This window comes from Apteryx mantelli, chromosome 1 (genome assembly GCF_036417845.1).
Source record: "Apteryx mantelli isolate bAptMan1 chromosome 1, bAptMan1.hap1, whole genome shotgun sequence".
Taxonomy (NCBI): domain Eukaryota; kingdom Metazoa; phylum Chordata; class Aves; order Apterygiformes; family Apterygidae; genus Apteryx; species Apteryx mantelli.
The window spans coordinates 5309778-5335087 of NC_089978.1; the positions used below are offsets into that span (position 1 = coordinate 5309778).

Genomic DNA, 25310 nt, shown 5'->3' on the forward strand with positions numbered 1-25310 from the left:
TAATGCCAGTTTTATTACAAGAAAACAGAAGTGCTTAATGACTGACTAGTAAATACAATATAATGGTAGGGAATCAGGTGGGGCAGGAAAGGAGAACTCACTCCTTGGTGGCAGCAGCAGTTTTGGTGCATCCATTGCCGGCAACGGACATAAACACCAGTCAAAAAATCCAAATCTCAGAGCAAAAGGATTAATAGATGTGACCTTTTCGGATTTCAACGTTTGGCAGATTTGTTTTAGTTGTCTGTGTGCTACAACATGTACAAATGCTACAGCCTGCATCTTAATTCAGAATAAAGAGAAAACTGAATGGTACCCAAAACAAATTTCAGCTTTGCTCTTTCTTATGTGCTCCACGTGGTGTTTTTTTTCTTTTGTAGCCTCCGTTTTTGGAACAAAAGCACATAACACTTCATGCCCACTCAAAAATTGATGAGATGTCTTGGAGTCATGCGTTTTCTCTCAGAAATACTGCCTTCTTGAAATCTGTTGGTCACATGACAATTATTAAAATGTATTTTAAGAAAGTTCTAATGGCCAAAGGCCAACACTACATTCAAAACCTGCTAATACATCCAGGCAGATAAGTAAAATCAAAACAAAAACACACACAAACCCCAAACAGAAAACCTCCAAAAGGAAAAAAACTGTTCCATTTGTTTACTTCAATTTGAAGTAGATATTAAGGACATGAATGGACCAGTCACGGTTTATTTGAAAATCCCTCAATCATTGGATGCGTTGTAATTCTGTGGTCAATGCAGTATGTACAAACATGTTTCATTCAAAATACTCCAACAGATGGTTAAATGCAAGTGGCCAGGCAGCTACTGTAGGGTTCTGTTGCCTGTAAGTTTGCAGCACTTCACGAGGCCGTCCGCTTTACAGACTAACTTCATATCAATATGTCCTCCCACTAGACACCGTGTATTAAAGACCATCTGATGAACTATGCGTGAGACAGCTTTATAAATTCATTGCTAGCATGTTTCCACTGTCAAAAAGTTCATTACAGTACACTTTACTGTACAAACACTTTAAAGGATGTTTATTAGGAAAGTCTGCAAGTCATAATGGATAGTAGAGTTCTTGTTTATGGTACCTTCTTGGCCTCTTTATTAACTGTGTTTACCTCCAGTATTAAAAATCAAACTGCTTCCATGAAGGTGATTACTAAAATGAGCTATGGTATGTTAACCTACAACTCACAAGATGCGACAGTACAGACATTAATTTTTTTAAACTGTCTGTTAAGTTGTAATCTAAGTTGTGAACATTTAAATATAATATATATCTCATATGAAAAAGCTAAAGCACAAGTGCTTCTGTACCCCCCCCCACCCCATGAGCCAAACCCACCCCAATTCCGATTTGGGCCCTGACCGATTTGGAATGCTTTCTTAGGCCACCCATTTCCACAAATTTGTATGCACTCAGGAAATATAAAGTCAAAAATATACAAATCTCTTGTTGTTATAAGGTTTTTGTGAGTGAAATTACCCAGGACCATGGACTTGGAAGGAGAAGGGGGGTAAAAGAGGGAATTTACAGCAATTCATCTTCAAAGTTCAAAACTGGTCACTTCACAGAAAGACTGCAGGACTGGTGAAATTCTTGCTTCTAAAAAGTGATACTGTAGTGGAGAATTTTCTAGGAAAAATAAAACAGCTTTTAATAACTGGCCCGCTGGTATGAGCTACCGTGGAATAAATTAGCACAAAAATGGAAGTCTTATAACTGTTCACTGTTACAGACGTAATCAACAAGGTCAGTCACTCTCAAAAGTTCATCTTCATCTTCCTCCGGCCCTACTGCTTCCTGCCCGCTCCCTGTCCCGTTGGGCGCCAGGCTGGCAGTGGCTGTGCTGTCCTTGGGGGCTTGGGTCTTCTCGCTCGGTTTGCCAATCAAGTTCTCAATGGTTTTACCTGGGCTCTGTCCGTTGGTGGAAGGCAAGTCCACCAGGCTGTAGTCCAAAGGGCTCTCTACTTTCCCCACATTGTCAAAGTCATCTTCGTCGTCGCTTTCTATCCGGTAGCAGGGCTTCTTGGTGGTGTCTTGAGGAGCCTGTGGGGCTGGCAGCTTATTTGCAGGAGCAGGGTTTTCTGCGTCGTCATTAGCATTTTCGCAGTTGTCTTCGTCGTCTGTCTCGATTCGATTCAGCCGTTTGCGCACAGGCCTCCCTTCGTCTTCTTCATCCTCTCCTTCTCCTTCCGAGTATTCATCTGTACTTCGCCTACGTTTCCGAATCAGTCGCTTTGACTCCCTTGTGGATTCGTCGTCTTCAGAGTTCTTGGATGTGTAGCTCTCTGGAATAAGCAGCAGACTTAAAGCCATTAGCAAATCTGAGCGCAAGCAAAACATTTACACTTGTTCTTTCTAAAGGCCACTTCTCTCTCAAAACACACGCTTCAGTCTCCTTTCTCAGTTCCCCAACCCCAGACAGGTATTCTGCAACCACGTCAAAAAGCTTGCTTGCTTTTTGCTTTTTAAAGAAACTGAAGCAGCAAAGACCAAGAACTTGGCATTCTGTTTCCAATCGGAGGAACACCAGAGGCTTCGGAGGCAGGTGAATTTCCCCATATAAGGGATGGTTACATGCCAGGAATAACACACAACTGTAGGACTAATCTCACAGCACCTACTTTACACAGTTTCGGGAACTCAGAGCCCAACTGATGGCTGTACTATCTTCAAAGAAAAGAAAAGAAGAAAAAAAATATATATATATGCCTTCTTTCAAAGCACATGAACGCTGCCTAAATATCACCTGACTGTTGTTGTCCTTTAAGGGGAGGGCTCTCTTTCCTGCAAAGTGAAATACTGTCTACACACTGACAGCCTTTACACTGACCCTTAATGGTGTAGGTGAGGAATGACAGACAGAAGATCAAATGGCCAACACCATTTGCACTCCTCTTGCTTTTTCCACGGGAAATGCATGTGAATTGTATGTAAAAGATATTAATGTAGGTTCAAGTTGCTAGGGACTCCGCCAGAATTCCAGTATTTTCACCACAATTACATTTCCAGTAACACTGTTACATACTTAATATCACCTTAGAGCTGTGGGAAACTGCTGGAATGGTACTTAATGGTACTGATTTTAGTATGCAAAGAGCCAGTACCAAAAATGCGTAAGGAAATGGGATGAATTTCATGTAGAAAAGACACTGTTAGCCAGGCATTGTTTAAAGTTAGAAATGCAGGCAGCAAAGACCTCGGTCGCCATGTAGCAGATTTTTAGCAGAGACAGTGTAAACATCCTACTTCTGAGAAGGGACTGTGAATTAAAGTGTAAGATCAAGTTTTCAAGATATTATAAGGTTGCATTACATAATTAGCTCTCTTCATCTAAGAGGATCCTATAACGTTCTGTAAACTCAGACCACCACTTCCAAAACTTACTGACAAATTGGAGATACTCAGCTTGTCAAGAATGGCTGATTTTCGGAGGAAGCCTGCCATCCGTTGCAGTAACGCTCCGCGCCTCTGAAAGTCATCCCTTAGGTGTCTCATAAGCTGGGCGCCCAGAGTGCAAAGCACCCGAAGTCAGTGGCTGCTTTTGAAAAAGCTAATTTTACATCAAAATACAGCAGTCACGCTCTGCCCGTGACTGACGTTACTCAGAGCAGGCTCGCTCTGTGATGAATATGACAACTATACACCTGTACTCAGCACAGCACCGTAAAGCAGGAGATGGAATGAGTCTTAACAAGTACAGAGGAACACAGGGTGGCAAAACTACCAGCACAAATACAGCTAGGGCGCCAGAATTAATATCCTTTTCTCTTACAAAAGAGAATCTTTGAAAGACCTGTGGGACAAGGTCTTGTGACCTCTTAACAGCAAAGCGACAACATAATCCCATTAATTACAATTTTGGAATCTCAGACATACTTTTCCTCCCAGACATAGTAAATTCAGACTGGGAAGTCAGTATTAGGGATAACAAAGACTTTGAGAAGCAACTGTAACGGTGCATCATTAGGTATCAGTGGATTGATTCAGAAGGAAAGTTTCTGAAAAACATTAAGGAACTCTAGAATGAAGTTTCTCTCTGTGGATCTCTGAACTATACAAACATTTCTCTCTTTAGGCTAACGCTCACATTTGCCAGCTCCTGCAAATGGTGGACTGTTTATTTTACCTTCACTGTCTGAAGTGGAAAGCCTGCGTTTATGCACTCGTCTTAACTCCTTTCCGTATCGGACACTTTTCTGTGAGCCATCGCTTTCTGAATCTTCCTTATAATTAACTTGTCTCTTCTGATTCCGTCTTGATCTTCTCCTCCTAGTTTCCAGGTAATCATCATCGCTGTAATCTGTGTAATCAGCACTTTCTGTATAGAAGAAAACAGCCACGTGCATTATTCCATTAAAGTGAAACTGCACCATTTCGGTAAGCTTTAGACCAGCACCAATAAAATCAAGCACTCTTCAAATACAGGAGAGTCTCAGCAATCGCGTCTCATTACCTTGACCCGTTCCAGGCTCATGCATCAGTTCCCCCATTCGCTGCCAGCTTAGAATTGCCTGCTTTTAAAATCTTTTCAAACCTCTCTCTTTTCTCCCTCCAGCTCCTCCAGAACAGGTTTCCTTTCTGTCTTTTCGTTCTCTCACCTCCGCTCGTGTCAAAGATGCCTCCTTTGCAATTCCTGCCAGCTGGAACAACCTGACTGAATCCGAGTTGATGACCTACACACATTACCACCTTTGCTGGCAAATACTTTCTTCCCATTATTTCAATTTAAATAAATTCTGTTCTAGTCAAACAGTTTTGACAATAGGTACATAAAAAAAATACTGACAAGATGAAACTGAACTCCAGGTAAGATCTGATTTTGAAACATTACACCATTAACAACAAAGTCAGCTTCACTGGTTCCTAAGTTTGCTCAAAGCAGAAACTTTATAGAAGGAGCTTACCATCGTTCACTGTTCTCCCTGCACCAGTCTAGGGCAGCTGGTGTCTTTAAGAATTAAACTTATTTACAATTTGCATTTTCAACAGTTGAAAATAGCTACGGATCAACTTTAGCTGCTTTTTTCATTGAGCTGTGCCAAAACAATTATCCCAAGCTCACAGTACAGCGTTACTATACACGTCACATATTGTTCTTTTATGTTATTGATTTACATGAATCACAGATCAAAGTGGCATCCTCTTTACCTCCTAAAATATTAAAGAAAGAATCAGAGCAAGTCAATAAGAACGACCACCTTCAGAAGGAAACTCCATCTTTGGAAACTGAAAACAAAGTCACTCACAGGACGCATTCTTTCTTTAGCCCAAAATAAGGTTAGGCAGGGTCCTGAGGGACAATAGAAGGGGTGAAGGAAGAAACACAGAGTTAGGACTATACCTTAGATATCTAAGGAAGGATACTGGAATCAGCTAGGCAAGGCTCTACCAACACCATTTTGCCATGAAAATAAGAAAAAAAAATTGCTTTCAGTATTTCCTCTTTCTGCTTTTTTTCAAGCAGGATGTCTCTGATGGTATGGTATAGGCTGCTGGTTTTGTCACAGATGTGTGTCCACCAGAAAACAAATGAAGCTGCTTTTAGGCATTACAGAGTAGATAAGTAATCTCTTTAGACCTCCAGTTCTTAATTTCATTAATTACAGCTTACAACTAGCGTAGTGATGCATTCAGGACAGGGAGACAGCAACTATTGTAAGTGCATATACCTATCTTAACCTGTCCACGCATTTCCATGCACTCCTTTTGGAAACCATTACTTCAAAGTAACCTATTCCGATGTGTTTTTCATCCATATTCCAGAAAGACAGGTAAAACGCTTGAAAGGTAACACACCCTGGACAGCAAGTTAACACTCCAGTGTACCTAGTACCTTAAATTCACAGTAAGTGCTTCGGATATTTGGCACTTCATAGGACTGGATCTCAAATGAAGGGAAAACACAGAGGCTAGCCTTTATAAAAAGATGCTAATCTTTAAAAGCTACATAAGAAAAAAAATCCCTCTTTTTTTAGTTCAAGCTGGTTCTACTGCTCTTGTCTTTGCATAGTATTATTTTCATACTTTAAACTGTATAAGCAGAAAATGAACGGGTTGAAGGACAAATAGAATAAAGTGAATTATTAGGTGCTCCTGTGATCCAAGAGTCTTTAGTTACTAAAGGCCAAAAAAGATGATTGTAGAAGAGAGAGATTCAAGGTGTTAGTTATAAAGTTTGCCTTCAAGCCTACCAGACAACACAGAATGCCATACAACAGTTCACTGCAGCTGAAGGAATCATTCTTCCATACAAAGTGAGGGAAAATGTTTCTTTCAGAAGAAGCTTTTTCAAAGGTATTCGGAAGGTCTTCAAGTAGATATAAGAAGTATATTTTCACCTCCATCCTTACCCTTCCCTGCAATCATGTTGAAAACAGGAAGGTATGGGATACCTGAAACTGTCCACAAAGGTGCCCTTCTGAATCATAACATTAAGCATACGTTTAAGCACATATTTATTTAAAATGCCAAGAACCTAGTGCTCAGTACCAGTTTCCTTCATAATATTCACAGCAGAACACTCTGAGAAGAGAGAATTTTGAATACCACAATACCATATAAGGGAAATGAGTACCAAACAAAGTGTATTTTTCACTTATTAACCCCAATGACAAACAACTATTAATTTGCTTTACAGACAGGAAGCAAAGATGACATAAAACTCAACCAAAGCTACCAAACAAGTCACTGCTAAAATCATGACAGGAAACCGAGACTTTCACTCTTCCTCTCTCTAGTGCAGAGGATTTAATAAGCTTAAAAGACTTAGTACACTCACCAGACTCTCTGCTTGAATTGTCCTCAGAATCTTCCTCTTCATCATCTTCAGAATATCTTTTCTTGACTGTTTTCCTTCGTAACCGCCTACTTTGCCTCATGGGCCTGGAGAGATGTCGCCTGGATATGCGGGCACAGAACTCCGAATCACTGTCTTCATTTGATGGTGGGTCATCTTCGCTTTCATCCAGATTTTCCTCTGATATAACAAACTCATCCTGTGATCTGTTCAAAGGGAAATCATGTGTGTAATATGACGAGAATATGTGTAAGCAATATATACAAAGCAGGTATTGGCTTTCACAATAATGCACAAATCTTACAGTAATGTTGAGGCATAACAAATATCCGGAGAGCAAGCTGCCCTCACTGACATTAAATTTCTGCTGTATGCTTAGGAGGCACCTTTAGAGCACACGACATGACACAGCTGATCGGAACAGCAGATGAATGTAAATGCTACATCCCATTGAGAGTACAGGCTACATTTATACAGGACAAATTCTACAGCGTTCACACAGCACACTTTAACGTAACATCTGCAGAGCAGTAACTCAGGATAAGCGTGACTTGTCAAGAAAAAACATGTTCTGGCTGACACGACTTCCCCAGCCAAGCACTCTCCTACGCAATTTCTGAGAATTAGAATATTATGTCTTAATGTACAGCTGCTGCTCTTATGCAAAACATGAACCTCACAAACTTAGGTTTTCAGCTTATAAAACTCCCATTATTTCAAAAGTGAGCCAGTGCTTTTTTAAATACAGCTGAGCACTGAAGATACACAGTCCCTTAGAGCTGGCTGCCGGCTGAATGGAAATGCCAGTATAGCATCCAGCAGGCATTCTGCAGAGAATCGAGTCGAAAATGCATGGATACACTTTAACACAACAATGCACTATTAATTCTGTGAGATCTCTGCAAACTACAGTTATTGATAGGAAATTTGCAGCTCATTTAGCTCAGCTATTCAGGGTGCCACTGAAAAGTCCTCAGCACAGTCACATGTGAAAATGAAGCTCAAGAGATATTTTTGTCTATTACAAGATATGTTCTAGAGACTATCCATACACTTAGTAAATCAGCTCAGTGACGGTGTAAGCTTTAAAAATTGATGGTAAAGAAACCAGAGCTCACGCTCCATTATATTTCTTTACTGTAGCATAAAGGAGGACTAAAATTATTACTACTTTTTTTTAACATTAGGAATTCCCCAGACTGAAAGATGAGAAATCCCAGGGAAAGAGTTTCCATTAGCCAGTGCAATGTTCATTCAGCGTTTAAAGCTTCACATGTCACGTATTTGTTTTCTGCAGTATAAACTGCCTCTTTGGGTGTTTTCTAAGGCTTAGAGAGCAAAAGTCAAGAACTGATTTCACAACGTGCATGTGAAGTTTTGTATACTCTAAAAGGAGAAATTTTACTTTTCCAATTTCTATATGGAAACCAGGCCTACCAAAATCCCACAAAACTGCTGTAGTTTCAACATGAAACAGTAAGCCTCATTTTAGCTATATCTTTGTTAAAGATTTCTGCTAGAATGTTACATCGGTTAAGAGGTTTGAGCACATTTGGCTCCTTCTCTAACGTAACTGCGTACAGAATCCCACAGCATGGCCTCACACACACCAGTAAAATTTCCAGAACAAGTGTTGCCTAGAATAGAGGTTGGAAGATTTCAGCGCATGGATTTAGAGTGCAGATTTTCCAGTATAATTGCGTTCCTCCAGGGTGCAATGATGTTCCAGTACTGGACACAGGCGCCTAGGACAGTTTTAGGGGCACTGCAGAATCACAGTGCAGTTACTGTAGCTGTCAGTGACTCGTGGTGAAGGCTCAACTGCAGACCTACCCATCACTGATCTTGAATTCATCTTCGCTCTCTTCTTCATCCAGATTACTATCGCTATCCAGATCATTTAGTCGCCGTCGTTTCTTGCGACGTGCTGCAGCAGCCCTTTGTGGTCGCTTATTTTCTTTCCTTTCCTCCTCTAGGATTGTGGAAATGTCTTTGCCTCGGTGACCTGTGATATTAGACATGTCTTTGCCTCTGCCAATGCCTAAATTCAGAGATAGAAAGGAGAAAAGAAAAAAAAAAAAGAACAAGTTACTTTTTTAATTCAACTTTATACATATCTTTCCTCCAGGCCTATAATTTCAGCTTCTTTTCTGTTAAGCACAATCATTTTTTCTCATGCAAGACTTGGTCTGGGGTCTTGTTCCTAACACGCACAGCCCCAGCTGTGGTCACTGGGCAACACTGAGGTCAACGTAGAAGATCGTAGGTAAGTGTCAGCATTCTGATACTGAACCCCAACCTGCGTTATGCCCAAAGTTAGTACCTTTTGAGGGGTGCAAATATCAGAAAATACACCTTTCCATCATAACGCTTAGTAGCCTTCTTAGAAGATGAAGTGTTTTAAGTTGCTGTTTGACCAGTGAGCAGAGCTTCTGAAGAGCTGATTTTACTGTTTTGAGATATGAGGATACGATTCTTGTGTTAAGACACCTACAGCCATAACAGGTGATTTTTAGGCTGTCTGTATACATCCACTGAGTTTCTGAAAACAGGTGTCTTTATGGAGACGCCAAAAGCCACACAATTGAGGGATTAACAGTTTCAGGGGAATTTTCTCCATGCTGATTAAGGTGACGTAGAAGAAAAAAATCCATCTAACATTTCTCAGATATTTTTGAAGATCTCTCTTTTCTTCCCTTATGTTCCCTTGCAGACAACAAGGAACACAATTTCACTTTATTCACAGCACAGCTTAGAAGTGGTTACATGTCTGAATTAACATTTCCAAGGAGGCTGGCTTTGTGGACCGAATTTTCCGAGGGTCCAGTTGCGGACCAATTTGTGAACCCAATTTCTAGATGTGACAAATGTCAGTAGCAGCAGCTGCCATTGCAATCTCAAATTCAAAACTTAGTGAATGAATTTTAACATTTTTCTTGTAATGCTTATTCATTGTACTCATATATCAAATCATACACAAGCTGAATTTAACTATCATGATCAAATACTTTTTGGTATCTTTAACCTGGAATGCCCATTACCAAGGGAAATTATTTAATTTGGATCTGAAAGTACAGTATTAAAAACTAACCTGTGCAGTTTAGGAGAGAGGACTACATTTGTTGCTTTTGGTATCAAAATAAATTTGGTCTTAGTATTCTTATGCAATGAAAAACAAATAATATCAGAAACATACCTCCTCCATCAGCCTCCTTGATATCATCCTCAATTGCCTCATCAATTGCCTCATCGAATTCATCAAACCTAAAAGCAACATGTCATTTACTACTTTGAAGAGAACCCTAATTAAATTATATTATGAAAACATACCTCAAAAGCTGAAATTGCTCTATGAAATCAGACTGTGTAGATAATGTGCTGGATATGAGGTAAAATAATAATTTTTTGAAAAAGGGTGTTTATTATTTCTACTTGTTAGCAGAATACTTATCACTGCCTGGCTGTCTTACTGTTGATTTATATGAACAGAAAACCACTTAATTTTACAGGACATACTACTGAATTTAACAGTATATAATTTGAAAACTCTTAAGCGGATTTCAGCAGCATTTCTGATGCAAAATATTTATTGGTCATATTTTTCCATACCTTTTATTTAGATAACATACACACTACCAATTTGCAAAACAGACTTTCTGAAAAGCATCTATTAAAGTCTAATTATTCAAACTGTTTAAATTTTCCTTGAAAACTTATTTCAGATGGTTCCATTTCTCTTCTTTAAAGCTCTCAGTACTTGCTCAGTCATTACTCTCAGTAATTGTTATGGATTTGCAACATTCCAAGCTGAACAGATAAAATACACCCTACTGAAGAGCAGAAGAAGTCTGAGTTCTTCATTATTCGATATAAATATGCTAATGTTACGTAACTAAATAGGAAAAATAAAAGCAAAATATTCGGATAGGCTTCTCCTGCAGCAGCTTTTATAAAACTGTATAAATCTCTGCACTCCAAGTAATTCACTGAAAGGGAAGAGCAGACAGAGGAGAAAGGATCCATCCCTTTTACACAGAAAGAGCTTCTGTAGTTTGTTTCTTCAGTAATGAATTCAAAGGATTGTTATATGTATTAACAAATAGATACCTTGAGATACTAGATACAAAAAGTACAGATGTTATTAACTGTATAGGAAAGGCATTTTACTTAGATATTTTTCTTCATTTCATTTGCCTACTTTTTTAAACAAAAATGATTAGCAATTGGACAAAACTTTCACTGAAGATTCGGCTTTTCATTCACTAAAGAAAGAAAGATTCCAGTTATGCTTAGCTTGGTCCTCCACTGTAACCTCTATCAGGACAAGGAAAAAAAAATAGCTCTAATAGTAGTCTGTATTCCAATAGTAACCACAAAACACTTTCTTCTTTAAAAAATAAGGTGATTTCTGGTCTCTCTATATACCCTAAGAACAACTGCACGTCAGCTTTAAGGCAAGCTTTACAGTAAGGTAAGGAACTCTGAAATTAATCCATCAACAAGATTTGCTCCAAATTACTCAAACACTGTTTTCCCTTTGCACCATTAATACGCTTTCTTTGAAATGCGAGAAATCACTTAATGCTTTCAAACCACTGCTAACAAATATTCTGAAATCAAATATGAGCCGCAATTGCTTGTCCATTAGGTGTAAAGGAACGTAGCTGCTGCTGCTGCTGCTTTATTCGGTAATGCAGAGTTTTGCTAACCTGTTCATCAGTGGACTAAACAGATGACTGAGATGATACAAAGGGAAGACACATCAGCAGAGAACCAGCATGCTACACAATGCAGATTTATCTCAAAGTGGAATAAGATATTTAGCATTTATTTTCCCCCACTGAAGGAAAGCATGCACATTCTCATTGACACTAGGAGGACTTCACCGTGGACATATGAATTTGAAGTGACATGCTGACAGCGTACACGCATAATGTATCTGCTAACTCAAAGTTTTGTGTATGATGCAGTCTGCAAGAGAGATTCTGTCATTTTGTATCGGAAGAGTGAGTTTCAAGAGCAGCATTATATTAATCATTATTTCCAAAAAATAATTACTGTCTTTGCACAATGTGTGTTCCACTGAAGTAATGCCAAATATCCTACAAGCAAGAATGTTTTCTCCTGGTCAGATGCTCCCTGACTTGTCATGAACATAGTAACAAATCTATATGATCTTGCCTGTGACATAATGTTCCTTAAAGAAATACTTAATTTCCAAAACCAGCAATGACATTTTCTTTAGTATGACTTTTGCTGTTAATTTACAAAAAGTTACTAAAAATCAACAATTAAGCAAGGTCAGATTGAGTTTTCTGAAGAGCTATTTAAACAAGCTGCCTACCTATAACTTATGCACTTCCGGGTTCTAGTAGACCTCCTTTCGAGCAGCTTTGATTTTGGCTTTTTGGAATCTTTCTTCTTTTCTTCCTGACCTTCTGGTATTTCTGGCTCCTGCTCACATAAGAAAGAAGCGTCAGAGAGCTTTATCTCCTCTCCCTCCAGATTTATTAGGACTGAATTCATACTAACCCATGTTCGTATGAAATAGATAGCTTGTATGTCCAACACAGCACATTTCAAGTTCCAGTATAATGATTCATTACAGTGCACAGTTCACATGAACACTTGCTCATATTGCCTTAATGGCAACATAATTCCACAAATGCATAGGTCAAGTATTCAGGTTATTAAAACACTGCGTTTATATGAAAACATCGTGATTATAACTCAGGCGATACTTTTACGACTTGTAAATGCAACAGCTGAACAAATCGTTGCTGTCGTAGGTCTCTACATACCAAGCCCCAGGACTGTGCGTCTGTGCCCCTACACCGACTGCTGGCTCTGCAGGGCCAACTGCTTAGGTCTTCTTCTCAGGGACTTTCTCTACTTTTACATATTACTAAAACTTTTACATGGTACAGTTTCAATGCAATTCCAGGCAGGTTATTTTTATGACATTTTTCCAAGTTATTAATTTTCAAAGAAAAAAAAAATCTGTCCCCAGGCTGAATTTTTCAAATATTTGCTTCCAGCCAGAGACTTTTTCAAGTCTGTAAAATCTTTTACCATTTTTGTTACCAGAGACAGAGGGATAAAATTAGAGTGGAAAGTCTATCTATCAAACAAAGACAACAATTCATTTTAAGCTTTCCTGCAAGAACAGATTTTGGATCTGTTCATTTTGGATGAAGGCATCTGGCTAAGGCTAAGAAAATCACTTTAGAATGTATTTAAGTAGTGAGAAAAAGACATTTGCTGCAAGAGTAAAAACTTTTGTCTCCTCTTCTATAAAAAAAGAAACCGTATAAAACAACTGTTAATAAAACACTCTAGATGTTACAGTTCTTCACCAAATCTAGCTCTAATACAAACACTTGTTGGAGGCTAAGGTAAAATATGTTTCTATCATGCTATGAGGATTTGCTCAAACACAGATGACCATGCAGTAGACACCTAAGGTAGATGAACTGAATCTCACTCTTACCATCTACAGCCTGGCAGAGCGCTCTGCTCAAAACCAAGTGCAAGCAACAGGGGGAAGACGGGTCTGATATCCTTCAAACCACGGAGGATTCTGCATGGCACCAGTTGGTGCTCGCATACAAGATAAAGCCCCCTTGGTTTCCCCAGCAAATTCATGCTCATTCTAAAATGAGGGCCCTAGAATCATTTCTGATCTGTATATATGTTTATTTTTCCGAAGTACTTCTGATGCCTCTAACACACCATTGAGAAACTCCTTCCTCAAGGAGTCTAGAAATTAATCTTCTGAAAGTTACATATGCTAAACAAACACAATTAGCATTAATACAGGAATAATAAGAAAGAAACCCAGACAACAATGGGATAATAATTAAAAAAAATTAACCAGAAAATCATCTAAGAAAATGATTATACCAGCATCCTTCTTAGGTGAAATTTTGTACAAACAATGCTGATAGATCTCCCCTCTTAAAAACAATGCCAAAATCTTATATTAACGTCCTTCTTGATAATCTAACACGCAAACACTGCAATTAAAAGGTTTAAGAAATAAAAGAATAATACAACATAGACATACTAACTTACTTGAGGTGGAATGATGTTCTCAATACTGATACCCACATACACCAGTCGTTCTTTTCTTTAGGAGAGAAAAAAGAAAATAAACTTACAGAAAGACTGCAGAGATATAAAATAAGGCTGCAATTAGCATTGTTTGAGGCTCTTACTACAGTTAGACAGAGGCATTTCAAGAGGATGCTACAAATGCAAAGTTATTTCAGTGGGAATTACATGCTAAATCTCATAGGGTTATATTTTCCTACACGTATGATGCAAGTGATTTTGCCAAGAGTTCTGACAAACAAAAGTATTCGATTATTTGAGTATTTGACACGGAAATGATTAAACTTGGGTTTAAAAAGCAGTTTAAAAATAATGTTGTGATAGAGATTATGCTATCAAGTCCATAACCACGACTAATCTTGGAGATGCTGAAAAGATAAAATAGGAATTCAAAATCATCTTGAACTGGAAAAATTATCACAAAAACAGGATGCAATTCAAAAAGGCCAAATGCAAGATTCTAGACTTAGGCAGGAACAATCAACTCAAGAAACACCAAGTAGGACACAACTGCTGACGCAGTTTTTTGGAAAAGGAGAACAGTCTGAACAAAGATCAGCAAGGTCAAGCTGTTGCAGAGACAACTTGATCATTACCCAAGGATGCACGAACAGGAGAGTAGCCTATGGGACCACTTCCCTGGTAGTCAGCACTATTCATACCTAGCTGGAGCACTTGGTGCCATCTAGGTGCCACACATACTTCAAGAAAGACACGAACCAGCTGAAGAGTTCAGAGAAAGCCAGCAGGCCTGACTGAACAAGAACGCAGCAGACATGCCCCACTGAAAAAGGCTGAAAAAGCAGGGCTGACTGGTCTAGAGAAGAGAAGACCAAAGACAGCAAAGATAAAAGTATTCAAATAAAGGAAAGACTCTTGTAAAGGAGTAGTAAACTGCCCTCCTTGCCCACAGTGGGTAACAAAATTAAATCAAAGTAAGTAAAATCCAGTTTAGACCATAGTGGCAAGCCTAATACGCCTCAATACCAGCAGCCAGTGTCATCCGGATTGCCCTTGATCACTATTCTGCCTCTGTGCTGCCCCAGAAAGACAAAAGTCTTCTGTAGGTCTTGTCACATCTGTCAGCCCCAAGTGGAGATGTCTCGGATATCCTAGCACCTCTCAAATACAGCAGCCTGAAGATCAGCACCTAGCGAAGTGAGCCTTCAGCAACACAGTCTAGCAGTAAGAACAGCCATGTACCGGAACAGACCGAGGTTGGGAACAGATACTGTCAGCACTGTAGGTCCCTGCAAAGCTTTTTATGAAAATAAGAGATCACTGAATTAAATGAAGATATCGAAGAAAGTTGGCGACATTTACTGGGCTCTGCAAGGACCCTATAAGTGAGCCACATCTCTAAAGAGTTTTTTTTGAATAACAGTGTTTTAGAACAAACATGCTGACGAACAAGCCTGCATGTGGGCAAGGTATGAACTTCCATGATCCAGTAAAGCATCACTACAGTTGAAATGAAATCATGCAAGAACCAGTGTGAACCTCTTCTGGTTTTCTGAGCTGAAGAGTCTCAGTAGATAAACAACCGATCAGAATCAGACTTCTGAAGTTACCACGAGCAATCGTATGAGCACGTATCCAATGACACGAGCTGCGGATGGATGCGCCGTGTACACAAGTCATCCCGACCTGTACACAAAATACCTGAAGTGCGTATTAATTTTAGATATGTCTACCTCATGTGCATTATTTTATGCAAATAGTTACAGGCACCTACAACCACCTAAAAGTGTGGTTTCCACTGCTTTCCTATATTTATAAAACAGCTAGGAAAATTTCAAAATAGACTTATGATTATCTTTCTGAACTACACATTTTTATCAAAATAACCTTCTAAAGAGCTGTCTACTGAAAGAAAACAGCATATTTTTTTCTTAAATAACATAAATAAAGTTTCTAAAGTAACACTGACAGACAGTAAAAATGGATTTTAAGTTGTTTTACAGCCAAACAAGACCATGAGCTGTGACAATTCTGTAGCATTATGTCTAAACTGAAAATTTTGGCTTTGTATTAAAGTAATTGTTTTTGTCTCCTAAAGTCAGCTCTTCAAACTGATAGATCAAAGGAAAGCTTCTCTGCCCTTCAGAGCACTACGAGATTGGCTGGACGAGGGAAGAATTTTGTCACATACTGTGCAAAGTCATTATGCTCTTGAAAATTAATTAAAATACCTTAATGCAAGTAATGCAACTGCTAAAATCAGTCCAGAACAACTCAAAACGTAAACATTTTAGCATTCAGCAAGTTTCCCAGATTGACAGTCTCCTCCATTTCTCATTTCTTATAATGCAAAACATCAAGAGACAGGAGAGATGAGAAAAATGCAACTGTTTTTAAACATGATCAGCGAGGCTTTCAAGGTCTGCTTAACTTCTGCCTGACTTTGGAATACACGTTTTTTAAGAAATTAGCAAATAAAACAAATCAGTCCTACTGAGGTAAAGGTCTTAAAAAAACAGATGCAAAGATGAAATACCAAATGCATTTCTTATTGGAGCGTAATAGGCAAGCTCAAAATTTTAATCAATAGGTCTCAAACTGCAAGATGCAGATAAGCACTGACTAGTTATAAACTCTTCCTAGAAGAAACCAGAAAAGATTTTATTTCACATAAGTAGTTGCATTGTTTGCTATAGGGAAGCAATGAAAGAGTGAACGAAAGGAAGTACTCCACCTGATGTGGCCTGGGAGAAGTAGTCCCAAGAGGGATTTACTATCAAGAAATCTGAGAGTCTCTAACATGAGCTAAAAGGGGCATCCACAAAAGCTTTAGCAGCCACTCCTTCTAGCTGGTGACAGGACGTGAGTATAGAAGTCAGTACGCAAGTGCGAAACCTGAAATTCTGCAAGATGTTGCAGTAGCATCTTGAATTCATGAACAGCGGAAGCAAAATAAAGTGATGATTTTGCAATACTCAGATCTTTATTTTTGTCAGAGTCATTACGACTATCATGAAATTGGAAGTTTTCATTAAAGAAAGTTTGAGACATGACACTTCGGGGATGCCTACGAATAGAGCTGAACAGCTGTATCAGTTTCAGTCTGAACCTTGAAAGCCACCAGTTAAATGCTAGAGAATAATCAAAAGCAAGAGCTCAACAGTATCATTGGTTCAAAAGCACAATAACAGCGCTGGTTCAAAGAATCAGTTAAGTGCAGCCCTGCTAAGATAGTTGGGTTTTTTTCTCTTTGCCCAAAAAGACAGGCAGTCCCCAGAGGTACTGAGATTTTATAGAAACATTACATTAACATACTTCTATCCCCCAAATAACTTATTTTAATTTATACACTGAGCTGTAACAAGAAGGACTTTATATTCTTTTCTAACATTATGATCTCTTGCTTTCTTCAGTCTTTTTACCTTACAATTTACTAAAACATACCATCATTAAGTTGAAAGAGACTTCAACATTCAACTATTGTATCATGACATTGTTTTACAGCCAAAGCTCTTTTCTCTCTTTTTAAAGACTAAAAAAAAAAGCAGTCTTATGATGTACAATACAAAACATCAGGTTAATTTGGCATGAGGATCAGATTGCAAAAGGGTCATTAAACATCTGTTTCAAACACTGAAAACAGCTATCATATGAATGGTATGCTCTTCTGCAAAGATCAGAAAACTGTATATTTATGCAATATTACTGATTTCAAAAAAGCAGGGCAGACTGGAAAAAATAGCATTTCTTGCAATGGTTGCTATCAGAATATTTACCAAAGTAGGTCCGAAACCTCTGTTCACTAGTGATGAGACTTCCCACCACGAAGCAGAGCAGCCGGTTCCTCTGTGTCCCATACTTCTGCACAGATTGAGGCCGGGCGTAAACTCAGCTCCCTCATGAAATACCTAATTGTTTCAGTCCCAAAACTACAAATTGGCTAGAATTGGCAGGCCAAGAATAGTTTCGCCACCGTGTGATCTAGATCCACTCTGAGCAGAATTAGATGACGTAGTGTCAGGAACAGTTGGCACCTGATCCAACCTATCGCTACCACTGCTGCTACAGCAACCAGGAGGAGGTTTTAAGGAAGCTGCAAACAGACAAGGCTTGTGCTTGGCTTCCCCGCACGGAATCACTGTATTCCATCACCAGTATTACTGTATGCGCTACAAACACACACCGGCTGTATTCTCAACTGCTTTGTTTAAAACGGTTTCACTTGGTACTGCCTTCTGAACTCTGCCTTTAAGATACAACCATGAAAAGATTAATAATGCACATAGATGCTCTTAAATTCTGCTGAGAACTCTATATACAACCTAAAAGCTGCAAATTACGCAGACTGTGTTTCATGACCCTCGTTTTCAGGTCTGAAAACTGCAGAAAGGAGTTCCAAGTGGTAAGAAAGTTGTTTGTCAGCCCACTAGACTGGATACATGGAGCCCTTGATAATGGCAAGAGGGGACACAGAACTTCTTTGCAAGCTGCAGTTCAGCTGACCCACTGCACTACTGCAACTGCATAATCTTGTAAAGCAGACAAAGTTTAACAGAAGCTAAAGCAACAAGATTTATAAACCGTATTAATCCAGAAGACCTTTAAAACAAAGTCGGGACTTACAGGGTGTTTACTGCAGGAAGTTTACACACGTCTGACAGAGCATTGCTAATGCATGCAGCTGAACCAGTGCTGACAACCATTTAATTACAGGTACGGGAAAGCCAAAATTGTGTTCAGGCACCATGACTAAAGCTCAATACAAACGCATTTCCTTATCTTTTGCAATTACTGGACTCTCTCTCCTCTCTTGTAAGTTCTACCTTCATTGCGCCACCAATAACCTCTCTAAGAAGCAGGGAAATCAAAACCGGTTTTACCAATTCCCAGTCTCATTGGTACTTTCCTCCCCAGTCCTCAGTTCTTTTAATGCTTTGTTCAAGTATCGCCACCCCTCTGGGCAGCAGCTTGCTGCGCACACAACCAAACAGTAGTACCTGCGTTCTGCACGCTCCTTCTTTTTTAAGACAACATCCAGATCTTGTAATTGTTCTTCTAATTTCTCACATAGCAATTTCTAGAGGGAATAAACAAAATATTAGTTTCTCTCATAACCAACTATTTTCATTTAATGTTCAGGCACTTCATTCACTATTTTTATACTTATCACATTAATGTCTGGAAGATGAATCCCTTGTTACACTGGAAGATCCTCTTTTAGCAGTATGGCTTACAGCAAAGGCTGTCTTCCTAAAACCTGTGTGCACTTCAGCATGAATTGCTATAGAAATGCATCTTCCCAGTAACTAGCATCTACTGTAGGAAGCAATGTGCCTAAAGCAAACATTAGAGATGTTTAGAATAAACTACTACTTTGGTACTTCTAAATTAGTACCAAATTTTCATTATATTTACAAATTACCCTCAGAGAAACCTGAGGGTTTCACATACATAGATACTATCCATACACAAAGTTAAGTGTGTACACACGCAGTGACATTTTTGTTTGGCACTTACCTTAACCCTTAAAAGGCACATGAAAAGGCACATGTGCACCACGGTAAAAAGGAGAGAGGCACTTCAGCACCATTTTCCTACCAAATATTTCAAATCTTTTTTTTTTTCCATACTTTCAGAAATTTAGTAATTTTTACTATGATAAATAACAAGTAGCACTAAAGCAAAGAGATGCTTTAACTGCAAGCTGCAATACCAAATGATGCATGGAAAACATCCTTAGGCATTCAAGACCATGACTACTTAAACAAAAAATTTCTCGGAAGACAACTGAAAATTGATACACAATACAGCCGTATCATGCCATGTCTCATTTGGCTAGTTTTCTGCAGGGTAGCAGCCCTTTTGGCAAAGAATGTTTCTAAAAAACAAGGATGGGGTTTGAGATCAGGCGGATTATTCTGAAAATGTGCCTATATGGTTCCCCCATTTATTTAACCAGAACAGCATCAAACACACTCTGACTCATCCTTCCAAGCACCTACACTGCAAAACTTGCTATTTTAGTAGACGTATTTTAAATGAAACTGGACACGCACACTGAATGTTTTTTTTCTGCAGCAGCTTCTATCCTTAAAAGAAGTGCTCATGTTTGTCTGCTATTTGACAGGGATAACAATGATTTTCTCAGCAGAGTCTACCTATACCACAAGACTCATTAGAAACAGCAGCTTTCTCTAACCAGGTTTTGAGCAAATGCCCGAAGGCGGGCTGGAACTTCAAAAACAGCTGCTTGCTTTGGCCACTGATCCATCCCTCACTGCCTACTGCTTCTCCCTCCAGGATGACAATGTGATTTCTCCTTAGGGAAAAATTAAGATATTATATTTTTAAGGCTACATTTGCTTGAAGTAATTTAACAAAAGATGGAAGAAAGAAAGTTGTGCTGGAGATTTTCATCTACACACCAGCAACACGTAGCCATTTATCACTAACAGTAGAAAGGAAGGAAAAGGAATACTCCCTCATAAAACTCAGTTTTACTAAAGGCCAAGGGGGAAGATCGGCATCCCTACACTCCATCATGAAACACTATTTAACAGGAGAAAATAAAGAAAGAAAGAAAGAAAGAAAGAAAGAAAGGAAATAATCTCCCAACAAATCTCCACAACCACAAGCAAAGCTGCAAAAGAGAAAACTAAAGTCAATTAGGAACCATACATGCTGGCAAGGTGGGCAGAACCATTCTCCGTCAGGGATTATCATCAAAGGAGGGCGAAGGCAGGCCGTATGGTATCCACTGTCACACGAGTCACACAACAAAATCTGCAGAAACAAAATGAAACATGAGTATCTTTTGGCATGCATTGTGTGCAATGAGTTCCAGCACTAGTTTCCCAGCCAACACAGAAGCACTTTATAAATACCCTGGACTGTGCCAAAACCAAGAAATCCTGTATCGCTCATCTCTAGATGTTCCTGGAGCCGGGAGGTGTTTTTCAAGGGGAAGTTAAAGTTGAAAACTGTGATACATAAATTCCAGATTTCCTCTTGTGATGTGTTCTTCGGCACGTAGGAGTACTGGACTGCTTAGACTGCGCCCATACCGTGGAACTGGGTGACGCTTTCTAGATCTTGAACCAAACTACATCTGGACAAAATGTGATACGAATGGTTTTGCCTGTGCACTCGTGTTCCCCATGACGGAAACCTGGCCATAGGGGCCAGGAGGGAACCACAGCACCCTTTAGCAATTTCCTCAGTCTGGATGATTCAATGACAGGACTGTAGAGATAAACTTACGGACTCCCAGGGGTATACAGAACTGGCGAGCTATTAAATTCACACACGGACAAAACTCTAGATACCCCTTTCCATGAAAAATGAGTGACAAAGTTGACATGAGCTTTGCGAATAGCCATCGGAGTATGCAGTCCTCTACTGCATGACTTTAATTATGGCCTTCTTGTAATAAATATCATGTAAAACCTAAATGGCATTCTCCTACGCACAAAACTCCTGCTCCCCAAAAGAATGATGTACCTTGAGATACGCTTCTCTTCCACCTCTTACTGCCAAAACAGTCAACAGAGGCTTTCCCTAAAAACCTACCAGCTCAGGATGATTGGGAAGGCCACACTTCTTGCATGGCTCATCATCATCAGCAGGCGCAGGCTCTTCTTCCTCCTCCTCTTCTTCCTCCTCTTCCTCATCTGAGTTTTTTTCACTCCCCGACTCCTCACTTTCTTCATTACTTGAGTATTTCCACCTGCCACGTGTTCGAGTACCCGTCCACCGAACTTTGCTTCTCTGCGAGACATGCCATTTCAAAGACAAAACACAAAAAACTTGCATTGTTTCTTCCCAAATCTTTAAACTACCCAACTTTCTCTATAGTGAAGCGATTCGTTTCAATCAGCCCAGCTGCAAATTTACAGCAACACAGCACAGCAAGATGGGCACAATTTTCTGAAATAAAATCAGTGCACCTTGTAAGTGAATAACTTTCTTTCAGGTCTTCTTTCACATTTATACTTTTAAGTTATTTCTCTTAAAGTTAAAACCGACTCAGTTGATATTTCTTTTTGCTAATGGAAGGGATATATCATAGCCATCTTATTTAAACAACTGTATGTCTTACCATGCATTTATTTGGATTTTCCATCTTTTTGTTTTACAAAACAGAAGACGACCTCTCTTATTCACTAAATGATGGTGGCACATTTTACTAGTGATTTGTTTAAAATATATTTTGTGTGAAAAACAGAATTCAATTAAAATTCAAAATAATATTTTATATTAGTTAAAACTACTTTCTGCATCTGGGACATTTTAAATTTAAAACAATATACTAAACAGGAGAAACTTTTTTTGGAATTAACTGACCTGTTTCTTGCAGACATTTTTTCACAAATACATTTTTTTTCTGCAGAGATTGAAAAAGGAAAATAACTTTTCTAGCTTTTTCAACTCACAAATATTTTTTAACTTTGACTGAAATACTCAATGACCTGAACTAGCTGAAAAAAAAAAAATGAAGAAAGTTTTCTATTTTCTCCTGCAAGAAGGACTCATACCAAAGGAGTATTTGTCAAATCGGTACATTTTTGTTTCAGGTGCTTAACATTAGTGAAAAGTCAAATCACTAAAGAGCTGGAAATTAAACTAGCAGCAAATGCACTTCAATTACTTGAGTGTGTTAATTTAAGTTTAGGCTTCATAATACATTATCATAATTTCAAACATGTTTTTAGGACACACTTTCCTAAAAGAAAACAAATATAAAATATCCAGTTAAAGATTTGGGGTTTTTTTCAACCTGCTGAAATGACAAAAGTTACTCATTTCAAACGTCTTCCATACACTTAAAAATACTGAGACTTTATTCGTTGTTTTTCCTTTCTGCTCCACACCCAGAAAAAGATGAAGGATAAATGAATAAAAGGGGGTTAAAATTACACAGATATACACATGCACATTTAATTTCCTTTATCTCATAAACTCAGTATTATTTTTACCTGGCATACTTTTAAGATCTGTGCCCCATAAGCAAAAGTTTATTGTGGAAAAAAAAAGACACCCCCATCCAAAGTAAAATGTATATCCCATGTATGTGAAAAGCTAATTATATTACAAATCCACCACAAAGATAACTTTATTACTCTTCACCATTTTCCGGGTCCTTTTCGCATATCATCTTCCTCAGACTGACCAACCAGACACCAAGTATACCATCTAGCAAATCCGCAGAAGCTACAAGTCTCCATTCAACCACTCAGTAAGACTGACTCAGATCTGATCATTTCATTTTCTGAAGGAATTTACCCAGGTTGATTTGGTCTAGTTAGTTTAAAACTAAGTTAAATGAAAGATCTTATAAACCGGTAAATCAACAGATATTTGCAGTCTCTTAGGGAGAGGTTTTAGACTAATCCACAAATTGGATTGCAAAAACTACTTTCTTAAAAAAGTTGACCAAACGAACATTATCTTCAATATTCTTATGCAAGTATATTTTCTCCTTACAGATAAAACTGTCTTAATCTGTATTCCCAGGTAGTAAAACAATATTACCTTAACTTTAGAATTTGACTCCTTCTCCTGTTTTTTCGCATCATCTTTTCGTTCTTGTTTTTGTGCTGCTGCAGGTTTCTCCTCCTCCTCTTCAGCTCGTTTTTTGTCCGGTTTCTGATCTCGAGTCTCCACGACTTTTGGAGTAGGCTTAGATATTCTTGGAGATCGCCTTAATGTGCGACCAACACTGAGCTCTTCTGGTGGCGTTTCTGCCTTTTTCTTCCTACTGGAGATCCTGATTGTTAACTTAATTCCTTCTTTCTGTCTTTCAGAAGTTATTTCTTTATTATCTGTTGCACAACTTTCTTCTTCAGAAACTAGTTTATATTTAAATTTGCTTTTAGGTACTGGAGATTCCTTTTTACTCTCTGAGGAGTCCTCTAGATTAGAAGCATGGGCATCATCTAACCTATCGGGTTCTGTCTTGGCAACCTCAGGCTCTTCCTCTTGTTCTTCAGGGTCTGATTTTTCTTCTCCTTTGCTTTCCTCAGGGACTATACTTTTAGTATCGAAGCCCTCCTTTTCTAAAATGGACTTCTCTAACGTAACAGGAGAAGTAGATGAAGGGGGCATCTCAGCAGCTTCTGGAGAGGCAGGTTTCTCCTCAGACTCACCTTTACTTTTCACACTCTCTTCATCAGCTAGTGCAAGCTTGGGCAGTTCCTTAGGAGTAGATGCATTTGTGGAGTTTTCTAGCTTTTCTAAACATTCATTGGGCGGTGATCGTCTGTCCTTTTTGATTTTCATGGCTAGTTTCTCTTCAGGTTTTTTGGCACAGTCTTCAGAGTTTGAAGACTCTTCCACTACCATCTCAGTAGTTACGCTGTCGAGGGGCTCTTTTTCCACAGGACTAGATTCCTCTTTTAAAGGCACTTTCTGATTAGAAACCTCAGAGACCACAGACCCTACCTCTTTGACCACAGTTACTGCATTTTTCTCAACCTCACATGCTTTCATAATTTTACTAACAGAGTTTAAAGAGTCTGATACCTTCTCCCCACTTTTACCATTTTTCTCCTTTAATGAGCTGCTGTCTTCTTTTGTGGTAGGAGAATGTTCTGATTTATTATTTTGTATGACACTTGGGGTTATTTTTTCACTGCTAACCTCTCCATTTACTAGCACTTTCCCATCAGGACATAAAGCAGTAATTGTAGGGACTCTCTTAAAAGTCTCTTCTTCTGGTTTCCCTTCTTCTTTCAAGACATCCTTCGTTGGAGTTACACATTTACATAGGGACCCCTTTATTGGGCTGTCATAGTCATCTGTCAGCTTGATCTCTCGTTTTTTAAGTGGTATTTTTGCCTGCTGATCATTTTTAAGTTTTTCACTTTCTTCCACAGATTTCTCCACAATTTCTTGGGGAGTTTTGACATTAACACAAAAGTCTAATCTCTCCGGCTCATGAACTGCTATTTTGTCAGTACAACTTTTTACTTCTTTTAAGTCTTTTGGTTCTACTTTGTTTTCTTTCACCTCTACTTTAACAGGTTTGACATTTTCTTTAAAGGAGTCGCTTTCTTCTTTGACTGTTTGCTTTTCCTCATTGTATTCTGAAGTTTTCTCTAATTTTACTATTACTGGCAATTTTATAATTTCTTTTTCTTCCATTTTCTCAATTTTCACCATATTTTCATCTTCTTTGATCACAGGAAGAGGGAGGTTCTCCAATTCTTTTGACTGTTCCTCCACCACCTCTTTTTCTTCTTTAATTTTTAATTGATTTTCTGTTGACAGAGAAACACAGTTATGAAACAACCAGGGACTTAAAAGGATAACAGATATCCTCAATCAAGACAAATGTATATCAAAAAACCCCCGAACCCAACAACCTTTCCCCCCAAATGAATCTTCTGCCATGGGATTATTAAGAGTTAGGCCTCTTTAA

General features: G+C 38.7%; 1 protein-coding gene across 5 annotated transcripts in view; it reads right to left on the bottom strand.

The window, feature by feature from the left end:
* Positions 1–1350: 1350 nt before the first annotated feature.
* The window catches only part of RSF1 (remodeling and spacing factor 1), a 58818-nt gene continuing 34858 nt past the window's right edge, over positions 1351–25310 (bottom strand). For 2 of the 5 annotated variants that reach the window (XM_067312370.1, XM_067312583.1), the window contains 11 exons: positions 23423–25149; positions 21461–21658; positions 20570–20674; positions 18889–18968; positions 13892–13946; positions 12162–12271; positions 10014–10081; positions 8651–8858; positions 6800–7023; positions 4148–4339; positions 1351–2306 (listed from right to left, as the gene is read on the bottom strand). In XM_067312370.1, the coding sequence (XP_067168471.1) occupies positions 1732–2306; positions 4148–4339; positions 6800–7023; positions 8651–8858; positions 10014–10081; positions 12162–12271; positions 13892–13946; positions 18889–18968; positions 20570–20674; positions 21461–21658; positions 23423–25149 (3542 nt within the window). In that variant the 3' untranslated portion in view covers positions 1351–1731. The other 3 variants (XM_067312513.1, XM_067312444.1, XM_067312305.1) reach the window with 3 other exon arrangements.